The 12306-nt window shown below is 39.4% G+C and overlaps 1 protein-coding gene across 3 annotated transcripts in view; it reads right to left on the bottom strand.

Annotated features, from left to right (window-relative positions):
* Window positions 1–12306, bottom strand: part of MOB2 (MOB kinase activator 2) — a 113860-nt gene that overhangs the window by 81865 nt on the left and 19689 nt on the right. Inside the window, exon 1 of one of the 3 annotated variants that reach the window (XM_064657582.1) lies at window positions 11499–11563. The exons of 1 other annotated variant lie outside the window; for it this stretch is intronic. In XM_064657582.1, coding sequence (XP_064513652.1) covers window positions 11499–11548 — 50 coding nt within the window. In that variant the 5' untranslated portion in view covers window positions 11549–11563. Of the gene's footprint in view, window positions 1–8167; window positions 8451–11498; window positions 11564–12306 lie in introns of those variants that run through there. One more of the 3 variants, XM_064657581.1, reaches the window with a different exon arrangement.

Raw genomic sequence — 12306 nt, 5'->3', positions numbered from 1 at the left:
TCTTTCTGCTTGGCAGACCACTGTGCTTTATCATTCTCTTACTTCACCTGCCACAGGCTTAGTTTCTTTGGTGGGGAGATACTGTGCCTGCTGAACCACTCAAGTCTGCAAGCATGAGAAAAGCATCCATCGCATCAAAGGGCTAGCAGGAACTCACATATTAATTTTTTTTAATCCACAACTTCAGTTAGATTTATCATCCTACAGAGTAAAAATTCATTACATTCCAAAGATCCCTTCAATGAACCACAGGACAGACCTGTCTGTCCACAGAAGCATATTCCAAATGCACTTTTCAGCACATCCTCTCCATTATGAATAGTTAAAACAGTAAAACTTCATAAAAAATAAGCCTGGACTCAGACTGCCCAGCTGTGTTAGAGAACTACATGCAAATGGTGTGATTACAGGAAGAGTGTTCTAGGCAGATAATTCACCCAGAGTACAAGAACTGGGCAGAAAGCTCAGAACCATGAGAAATTCACGCCTGTTTCACCTCACAATAATAAAATGAGACAAGTTTATTCATCTCCACCTTTCACAGAAATTACAACCCATAAAGGCTGAGGGCATGGAACAAAATGCATCAATTTGCCATCATGATGCCCTCTGACAGCAATGCATGTACCATGACCTTTAATCCATGTAGGCCTGTTCTGCACGTTTGAAAGGAAGTCAACTTAGAAGTGTGGTCTGCAAGGACAGATTACATAAGACTTATTGACAAGTCTTTCTATGTGTTACATTATTTTTATATCTTGAGTAACCAAAGACATCAAATAATTCTGTTGCCAGTACCTGACTGATATTCCTGGCCTGAGGTTTCATGCCAACTACAGTTATGCTTATGGTGTCTGCAGCTCTCAACTACAAAAAAAGGAGGAAGACCATACCATTCCAGCAAAGGAGGGTAAGCAGTTAAAAAACCTGAGCCCTTGTTTGTAGTACTGTGACAACACTTGATGACTACAATTTAAAATAGTCAATCGGAACAAGCTTCCTAAATAAAAGGATCTGGACAAAATACTAACTGGGAGTTTCAGTCACTTCCTGGGAAAGTAATATTCATGCAATACATAGAAATTATAATAAAAGTAATGGAGGGTATTTCTTAATTTATGATATAAGAACATACATAAAGAAAACATTCTTGTTTTTAATTGGCATGCTCGCTCTGACCTTTGAGATCTTTTTTATAAAGCTTGAGGAGACCAACAGACTCTGGAATGTTGTCCTTGTCCGATGCTTGAGAAGATTTATAGCACATGCAGTTGAACAGGCAGACTAGTTCATGTTTTGTACTTTCACACCTATATTGATAAAAGGCAGACAAAGAAGAACTGACAGCAAACTTAGTTTCCTTTTAAAGAAAAGTAAAACCATGTTTTTATTCTCCGAGTAAAACTGTTGAGAAAGACATCAACACACACAAAAAAGGTAAACATATGTGGCCTGCAATGAATATGAAAAACAATGTTCAGTCTTTCTTCTAAATGCACATTTATATTATTTCCTGCATTATGTACAGCACTGCACACAGGGAAGCACCTGGACTCTGGAAATTCAGCTTCTCCTTGCTGCTTTTCATCCTAATGTTACATAATGGACCAGCTTTTATACTGTGAGTGCCATTCTTGTCTTTAGTCTCTGCTTTAGAGAGTTCCGTTTTTTCTACAGTAACCTGAACCACAAGATCAGTATCTCATCATAAAACCTTTTGTGTCGAGCTAACTGGCAACGTCAGCATTATATCCTTAACAGATGACGTAATCCATTTTATTCTGCACTGAAAATACAGGACTCCTCAATTACCTTCAAATATGTGATTTTAAACATACTGCAGCTATCAAAGGCAAACACACGCCCTTTGGGTTGCTGGGAACCAGGACTGTTCTAGTTTGCCTGGTTTAATACAGGATATACACACCTGCAGTAGAGCACAATGACAGGAAAATCAAGTTGATTTTCAGAAAGCGTTCTTTTCTCTGATAAAAAATACCCAGATACAACAAGCTATTTTCACCTATGGTTTCCCCCACTTCCCCCCATGGCTAAAGTATATTTGATTCTGGAAATTATTTGAGTGATCGTTACGACCACCCAAAAAAAACCAGTGCCAGCCAGCAAGGTTGAGCTAATTAAATCTGGCACGCCGTACTCTTTTTGGAAAGCTCTCTCACTGACCAGCTGACCAGCACACTAATCCTTCTCATCCACAGATATGAAAAAAGCACTTTTCAAAACAGGCACTTTCCAAAGCACTTCTCCTATGTAACATGTACAGTGTACAAAACCACACCCCCACAAAAGCACAGAGGTCAAAGGCAGAAGAGAAATTGTCTTCACTTCTCCTTGCACCTTAACTAAATGTCTCACATACTGGCCTCAAAATCACCCTTCAACCCTACAGTAAAGTTCATCAAAGTCCTAGATGTTAATTAAAAAAAAAAATCATACATGCAAAATTAAAAGTTGAAAAAGAAACTAACACTGTACATTGAATAAATAGAAAAAACACTCACTAAAGCCACTGTAAAGATATTATAAAACAAATATTGAACAAATAAACATGATTAACATTTTAATAGCCATTGCCAAAATGACAATAAATAAAATACATTCAGTAACATTTCATCAATTTGCTTTGTAAATCCATAGTGCAGGAGTCAAATACAATCATTTATCATGTAGTCTTACTTGGCACATCATTAAGCACAACCCAAAATCTAGTAATTAGTTAAAATTAGTTTGGAAGTTTCAGAAAGGAATTTAAGAAACCATCTTCCCTCCAGCACACCACATACATCCTGAGCTTTTTCCCCAATAAAACTAATCCCTTCCCATTTAGGTTTTCTCCCTCTCTTGCCTAGAGACCTATAAGAGGGATATATCACCACTATGTTAAAGGTCCCCCATGACTGTTTTCTTTCTCCCAACTTACACAGCCCCTTTACTTACATGCTAAATACTTAGTTTACTGTGGAAGATTTTCCCAATGGCGTGAATTGTATTTTAAAGACACGTTCTAGCACTAATGCATTTCGTGGGAAAGTAATTGACTTAAGGTAAAATACAAAGACAAGTAGCATATTCAGTCATTATTACTGTTGTCCTGACTTCCAGGTTAATAAAAATCTGACCATGATTCACGCAGCACAAAGAGGTATATTAATTCACATCTCAAGAGACTTATCTGAGCCTAACGTAACTTTTTTCAGTTGTGCAACAGAGCTGCAATTTAGTCAGCCCCTTCACACAGCCACAAAAACTAATGCAGGAAGTCCTCCACTTCCTCTCATTCTCACTACACTTCCAGAATTATACTTGCGATAGAAGCAGCATCATCCCTCATGTAAACATGTATCTTCTTGATTTGCTTGAGGCCGCACAACGTTCCTTAAGAAATATGCCAGTAAGAGACCCAAAGCACAACACCCTCCATCTCTCCTCTGTGTACGCCTGGGACACACAACACCCACCTCCCAAGGTCGTTATGAATACCATTTATAACTTGCTAAGCTTAAGAAGCTCCGCAGCTCTGCACTGCTGTCAGTTTAGGGCAGCAGCTTAAACACAGCACAGCAGCGAGAGAAGAGTTTCCCCTTCACAGAGGTCTTGGTTCTCCAACAGAATGTGAATCTCACAGTCTGATGAGAAGCACCCTGTACATCAGGTGGCATTCTTACTTGACAGCAGAAAGACGGTTTTAAATAAAAAAACTGAAGCCTAGTTCATCTACAGGTCAGGAAGAGATGAATTAATATTTCAGATCCTGAATATTAGTGGTGGCCTTCCTCTTAAATAAAGTTCAGTCCCAAATCACTTCTTTAAATACTGGAATTTTTCAAATAATTATCTTCTTGGAGACTGCAAAAACTGTTTGTGAAGATGCAGTAGTCCACAGCAGAGGGAAATCATCCTTGAAAATGCTCAGTCATGAACAACACATTTAAATCATGTATTATCTAACAGGCAAATGCATTGCAGATTTAAAAGTTGAGAGTGAAGGTAAGAAAGTTTTTAATGAAAATCAGGGTACTATGTTTTCTGACCACAACTAAACACAAGTGTCAAACTAATTTCAAATAGTTTCTTGTCTTCTCAGACAAGCCATCTCAACCACTATGGAAAAATTATTAGTGAAAAATGTGTCCATTTGTTATCATGTTACCACAGTAAAGCAACAATAAGAAACTCAAAACCTGAGCAACAAAGTAGATGGAAATCTAAGCTGAAGCCACAGGACCTGAGTGTCACATTTCCTTCCCTCTGACTCAGGTCTGGAGATACCCTAAGCAAAAAAACCTCAGGATGTACCAGGATGCCTCTCTGACAAACCTGCTGCATCACTGCCTTTTTCAGAGGCTCCCTTGAAAACGTAGTGCAAGGAGATTTATCAACCCTGAAAAGTCAAGTACTCAAAATACTGTTTAGAGTTCTCAACTGTAAATGCTGCCAGAACTCATTCTGCTTATTGTAATGCCAGCTGTATCTTAAATTCCTGATAGTGTTTCACAGATAACTTAGAAACAAAATACAACAGTAGCTTTATTGCCAACTCTTGCTTACTTTTTAAAATATATAAACAAACCAAGCTGAATTGAAATCATTATGTTTCAAAACACCATCCTCACTATCACTTATTTTATGGGCTACAATAGTAGAGTTATTTCTTATTATCCAGTTAATCAAAATATAAGCATTTTTTGACAGTGTTGCTTAGGAAAAAGAAGAAGTCATTTTTGCTATTTCAGGGAAAATATTCCATTTATAAAATACAATTCTTCAGAAACCCACATAAATACATCTGTATGGTACAGAAATGTCAAGCTTGTTTCTTCAAATGGTTTGCTGTTAATTTTTTCATTTAGTTGGAATCTAGAGTTCCAGGATTCGTCATCGCTCTGCACAATGCTGTTCCTGCAAATTAGGCTATTACCCAAGCAAAAAATTCTCTGTTAGACTGAAGAGTGTGAAATGTACACAGAATTAAAAAAAAAATATTTTAAACATATTTTTAATGTTATTTGCAAGATTCTTTCTAGCAGATGAAAACTAAGTTATTTTCCTGACTACTGCTCCTTCTTCAGGCCTAGGGCAGTGCTGCCACAACAGTAAATGTAGGTTATCAGCCACCCCTTAGGTGCTGTGCTAATAATCTCTGTAGAACCAACACCCACAAAGTTCCTCCAAAATCAACAAGTGAGAGCAAAGCTCATGTAGATAACTATTGTCCATACTGACCAACTGAAAACAAACTGCAACCAATGTAGTCCAATCTTGCACTGGGGAGGGAAGACACACTGAAATTCAACTACAGTCTGGAGCTACCAGTAGCAACACTTCCCTAACATTCAAGGTGTGCTGCATCTTCTGGTACCACAGCCTCTGCAGATACAAAAGTCATCCTGAAGAAAAAAATAAACAAAAAATTACATTTGTCCCTCAGTCTATCTAGATATTTATCATATTTACCAATGTTTCAGTCTTCTTACCAGCTTAATAAGATGCAGACTAAATATCTCAAGGATATAACCATATGTGAGTTTTCAAAAATTAATTTTATCAGCAGATTTCTGTGAGTTATCTGAAAGTTACCATTTTAAAAATGGGAAGTGAAAGACAAAGGAGCTGGAGAGATGTATCTGAAGTCACCTGGCATGCTAATGGCCAAAGTAAAAATAAAAATCCAGCTCTGTTAGAGTCCTAAACAAGCCCTCTGTAATGATCGCAAGAAAACTTGAAATCCAGTCAGTCACATCAAGAGCAGCCTAATTTCTAAGAAAAGTATTTCATTCCATGTTCACCAGCATTTCTTAGTAAATTCTCCTAGCAAATATTTATAACAATACGGACACAGCAGAACTCTCTCCCTTACCCAATCTGGAAATACAAGGGGACTTAATTGCAAGGAGTAAGTTTAGAGATATTTTATCGTCCTCATCAGAAATGGTTCTTCGAGAACTCAGTGAAGGTGGAGAGCTACATAACTTTTCACCTTCATGTCTCTGTGATAGGTTATGGAACAAGTTCATCATAACCAAATGCAGACTGTATTCTGCCACCTATGCGATGCCTGCTTTACACCTGATTCAGGCTCTATAAACATGAATTCAACAACTTCCAGGAACACCAGGTGTTTGTTGTTTTTTTGTTTGTTTGGGTTTTTTTGTTATGCTGAACAAAGTAGTTATATACCATCCAATATTCTATAAAATACTTTATTACTTTTTCTTAGTCAGTATTTCCCCAACAACAGATTGCTGGGGTTCTGGTCTGCATCGTTTCCTACTCTGCAAATCCCCAGTCACTTGCAGTCAGAGAGTGCTCTGGCACCAACAGTGTTCTCCATTTCTCTTTCATAGTACTGGCCCTGGTGCATTACAATACCTAAAGGCAACCGAGGAGTCACTGGGGTTGGGGGGGCTGGAAGATCATACATTAGCAGCAGTGAAAAGCACGGAATCCTTCTCTTTTAGCAACATTACTCTACATCTCACCTTCTCATTTCTTGATCTGAGGATTTAGCAGCTTCAGAAATTACTGTGGAGACTGCATATGTTTTGAATATGAACTATTTCCTTTTTTTTTTCTATTCTCAGTTATTTAAGAACAGGGTTAAAAGAGGCAACCTGCACTTTCATATTTGAGGTTACTTTGTTACTTCTCATTTTACACTTATAAGAAAGCCCTGATGGAAATGCTGTTGTGAAATACTCCCTCTTTCATTTACTCACATGAACAAGTTATTTCAAGAACGTAGACCATCAGTTTGCAAAAAAAAAGAACTAGTAAACTTTATTATGCAAGACATTTTTTAAAACTGGGGCATATTTTGGATCCACCTAAGTTGTCTCAAATACATGTGGTACTTGGGCACAAACACCTCCCAGTCCTTAACTAAATGGGATATCATGTGCCCTCATACATGTGCTCTTCTTTCGTAGTAACTGCAGCAGTGCATGTTGGTACATTTGTGTTTATGGACAGTACATTGCTCTATTTATTTTACCCTTAAAAGGAAAGTTCAGAGATTTTCCAGTGCTGAGAAATACATTGCTAAATTGACACACAAAAAGCTGAAAAACCTCTATTCCTTGAGGATAACCCTTAAGTAATCAGACAGCACCCCTGGCACTGGTCTTCCATAGCCTGCTGGACGAAGCTTGCACAAGTGGCAGCAGCAGCTTCACCTGCTCAGTGGGTGCCACCCCCACTTGGAGCTGTCTGCTACTGTGTCCACGACCATCCTGTCCTGCCCAAAAAAGGGAGCTCAGAGAATATCTCCTCCTGGAAGGCCTTGGTAGAGTAGGTGCACAGATGTTCCTCCAAGTAACTCAGGCAAGGAAAACTGTTTCATCATTGAGAAGAACTGCTAAACTAAACAGAACCTAAAATTAATTAGTTGACAGAATCCACAGCATCACAATTATAAATCCTGGTGAAGAACTCTGGCTAACGAAGAAATAGCAATTCACAATGCAACGTACAGTGTACTCTCAAGTTTCTCTCTTGAGCTTGACTCAGCAGGCCAAGGGATGCTGAGAACAGTGGGAAAAGCTACATGGCTTGTTACAACAGGGATTGCTGTCCTTTTGGAGTGGCTAATGTAATCCTTTCTCTCTAATTGTAGTTAGCAGGAAGGCGATATTCGAATAAGCGGCTCCGGGCAGTACATTTCTTTTATAATTATCATCCAGCATTGATTTGTTTTTGGTAATTGTTTTTGGGCATTTTAGAACAACAGACAGTATGAAATATACACAGATTAAAAAAAATGAAAGACAGTTTTTCATCAGACAGCCAAGTACATGTTTATCTGGTACTGCAAGTAATTTGTCCTCTTGTTTGTATTTGAAAGCAATGTTAAACTGAGGGAAAAACATTTCATAGTAAATTAGAGGCCTAGCATAGTCATAGTCAACATTAGCATGGAACATGTACCATTAAACCATGTTCGTGGAAAAGTGAAGCGAACTGATCTGTACAACCATCTTGTGAAGGTTTGTAAAACGCTATAAGCAGGAATTTAAGAGCTGTAGGTTGAAGTATAAACCCTGAAAAAGCAATACACCAAATCTTACAATGCACTGCTGGTTTTGCAGCTCTTTGCTGCATTTTCATCTTCAGCGTGAAAATAATGCAGAGGTAACTGGCATGTACTCACCTGCACATAAAAATGCTCCGGTGGAACACAAACTTTTTGAAAAAGTCCATCTTGCAATACTCAAACTTGGCTCAAACTCTGGTAGGCCAACAAAAGACACTCATTCAACAGCTGCTGGCTGTTCGCTTCACAAGGAAATACCTCCAGTTTGCAGTTGTGTTCTTTCACAGCTGCATAATCCCCATGAATTCATACAGCAGGCCACAGTGCAAACTTGCAAGCCCAAGAATACTGGAGTTTCACCCTTCCCTCTGCACTCCTGTGGTGGGGACATGCAGATGGCAGGTACCTGCACACTGGGTGCTTCCGGGTTTCACAAGGCTGTCGATGGCTGTGAGGTGGCACTGGCCTTCAACTGCCATTGGCCTCAAGGAGGCAATCTGATCTCTGCTTTGTTATTCTAATATATGGATTTGCATAGCATTCTTGAAATATTTTGTGCAAACAGACCACTTGGACTTAAGTTTTCTAAACAGCACTGTCCTCCCCATCATTAAATGCTTAGTGGAAACCATACTCCAGCTTTTTTAATTCTATCAGTTGTGACGAACGATTTTTTACCAAACATCAGGAAGCACTGAACCACCCAGCCTGTGCTCCACAGTGCAAAGACTTCACTGTAGAATCAGGTGAAATAGTTTTCCATGTTCTAAAATTATTTCATCCCACAAACGTTAGCTATTCCTTCTCCACATTCTAAAACAATACGTGACACTAATCACAGATTTTGCCTACTAAACAGCTACAAAGCTTCGTTATCACATCCTTCAATTAAGAATAGGGTGTTCTACTTCCCTAATGGTGTCAGATTTTGCCTGATAAATAACTACAAAGCATCATTATTGCATCCTTTAGTTAAGGTTATAGTCTTTTGCTTCCTTAATGGTGACTGACCAAACAATAGGTAAGCTACAGGAAAAGAGCACCATTCCTCTCTCATGCTACCTGCAGATGTGATTAGTGGTAAGCTGTTATGGTAGCCAGTGCTACAGACAAACTGCAAGATAAGCTCAGATGAGTACCTGGTCTTGCAAGAACCAGCACATTTCTTTTGCAGTCAGTCTTAATATATAAAATACTCAGAACCCAGTTCAGAGTTTGAGAGCACAAGTTTCTGCAAGAGTACTACAAGGTGTATTTGCTTTTGTTTTATCAGGAGTCAGTACTGATCATCACAACTATACATATATATACATATATATATACAACCAGCAGTCTCAAATGCTCCTGAACAACAGTAGTAGTATTTGCAACACGGGAAGCATTATGTCACCATTTTTGAAAGCAGAAGGTCAATATTTTGCTGAGAACCAGAAGCAGGGAATACAGAAAAATTACTCTCTTCAGGTGATGACTGTGCTCTGTTCAGATGGAGATACTGGGACTTTCTTAGTGGCAAGGTACCCCAAGAAGAAAAGATATTATCCTTAAGATGAAGATCCTAGTAATGTTTGTATGATGGAAGAATTCAGCTTCTCCTGAGCGAAGCCTTGTGTAATTTTTGGAAGCACAGAAAAACAGTTCTAATTGACGATGTACTATTTTTTAAAGTTTGCTTCAGTTCCAATTAAATCACAAGTGGCAAGGCTGAAAGCATGGTATTTTCTGCTCTGCTGGGGTGGCTGGGGTCCAGGCCATCTGCGTGGAATGCACGGCAGGACATTCCACCCTTCCGCCAGCATAGCCAGCGGTGCCAGCCGCTCCTGCAACCCGCAGAGGGGACAGGGAGGGATCTTCTTTTGTTTTCCTTATTTGTTTATTTGCTTTACTCTGGCAGCAGGCAAAGGGCTCGTCTCTTGCCAAGTTCATTACTATTGTAAAATGTTCCCAATTACACTGACTAAAGCGCTACAGTGAGGAGGGGAAAAAAAAAATTTTCGAGTTTACAATGAAACTACAGGACTTTATAAGCCTTGATTTTAGAAAACAGGTGAGAGCTGGATGTAGCATCTCTCTCCTAAGTACTCAATCCACACACATAACTTGTTCAAAATATTTCTTTCAAATTTTTCAATGAAGTTTTTTGTTAAAGAATCACCCAAGTGCTATCAGCCTCTTCATTTAGTGATCTTCTACTTCCAAAACTCCTAAGTTTTGTGTTTAGATCTGGGACTATTCAGCCATATGTACCATATTCCTTACTGTTTTCTAAAATTACAATCAGTTTGTTATTATCAGCATGAAAAGGCATGTTTGTATCTTTCTGGCCACATTAACTCTTCCTCATCTCACAGAGTTCTTGCCCCCCACTCACTGAGTGCAGACACAAATTGTTGGTGCAGCATCTCTCAGTCTCCTAAAGATGACAAACTAACCAAGCAGCAATATTCTGGTAGTGGCAGAACTGATTCAGGAAAATCCCATCCTCCTTTTCCTCAGTGGCACCACAGCCTAAATCAGCCTTTTCATATGACTCTGCTCTGAGGGAGTGAAAAATGCTACTTAAAAGCTTACAATACAAGATTAAGACCTCCAGTTGTATAACTCTGGACACCAAGTTGACTGTCACAGCCATACACTCACATGCACTCACACAGAACAACTTCTTACTCATGTACAGCACAGCTGTTCTACGCCTCCTCTGCAATTCAAATGTTGCGTGTTTTCCTTTGAAGAGATTTTATTTACTGACTTGTCTCTTATGTCTAATTTACAATTCCAAAATATATCTCTCATTCTCCCACTTCTCAAATCAGTTAGTACTATATCTGCTGGTCCTAAGCTGCAAAAGACAAGGGACCTTCTTCTCCAAGAAAGAAGAATCCATTCCGGTGTAATACCCAGAAGTTCTCTAAGCACAGCAAGAGATGGTACAGAACTACACTCTGACATGCAGGAGCAAGGCTGTCCCACCCAAGATAAGGATAATCAATCAGAATATGGTACTTGTTTGAAAGGTATTATTCTCAAGTCCCTTCTGTTCAGTTGGAGAGCTAAGTAAGCATTTGCTTCATATATTAAAAATAGGTAGAAGACCTGAGCATAGCAATAACTTTATTACAGACTACAAGAATGCTGAAGATGCTACAAAACCCCTCTCAGTTCCTCCAAATACATGAAGTTCCAACAGCCAAGAATTAATCACAAAAATCCTCCACTGCTCTTTCACTATGAAAAAATCATGGTTACACTTTAATACAAAAGGAAGTAGTAAGTTCAGCAAATGCTTACTGTCAATGCTGAATCAATATAAGCTTAGGAAAAAGAATGAGAGGAGAAGCCTGAGAGTAGGAATAGCATTAAAAGCAAACACTCATCCACCATTTCCTGAAGTTACACAAAAGGCACCAAAACTAACTGAGCTGCTGCAGGCCCCCTGCCCAGCTCATACCTGCCACACAGCTCCTGCCCACAAAACACCACAAGGCTGGACGAGAACATTTTGAAGACCAAACGTTAACCTTCCATGAGAAGTTCCGGCATTTCTCAGTGGGAAAGGAACAAGAAAATGGAATGCTGTCTAAATCTGTTTACCTAAAATAAGCCACCCCTGCTTCCACACTCCCTCCCTACCCTGAGGGATTTAAGAAGCATGCACTGCCATGATCTGACAAGATCCAATAAACCGGACAGCCTCCCTCTCGCCTGCACAAGGACACAGCTGCTCTGATGCCTCATCTAGGCCTTGTGTGTCCAACAGCTCAGCCAGATCTTTATTTCAGTAGGAAGTATTACACACTCCTCTAATCAAGGCTGCAATTAGACCCACATGCAGATAACCAAATCCTGAAGGCTTCTTCTGACACAAAAAGATTAGTAGAGCTTGTGTTTTTTCACTGTCCCTTTCCAGCTCCTATCTCTCTTACAGTAGCTCTGCTAAAACTTGGTACACTTCCCAAGCAAAACTGTCACCAGCTAATCTCTAAAAGCCACCAGCACACTCCCCCCTCCCCCCAAATGGATCCATCCACAGAACAAAACCAGCTGCTCCTGATAAACCTACATGGCTGCATTTCACAATACTCTGGAGACCTCTAAAGCACTGTGCCTGAGCACAGCATGCTTGGTCCTGTAACAAGTGTATTAACACATGGCCCCTTGCATCCTAGAAGCACAAATATTACTGTGGAAAAGTGCACAAAATCAGAAATTTTAAGCGTGAACTGAGTCACAAGGAATGTACTCTGAACAGCTAGGTA

Source organism: Pseudopipra pipra, chromosome 6, assembly GCF_036250125.1.
Source record: "Pseudopipra pipra isolate bDixPip1 chromosome 6, bDixPip1.hap1, whole genome shotgun sequence".
NCBI classification, from domain to species: domain Eukaryota; kingdom Metazoa; phylum Chordata; class Aves; order Passeriformes; family Pipridae; genus Pseudopipra; species Pseudopipra pipra.
The sequence above is the reverse complement of the archived record's forward strand: the minus strand, read 5'-3'. Positions and strand labels throughout refer to the sequence as shown.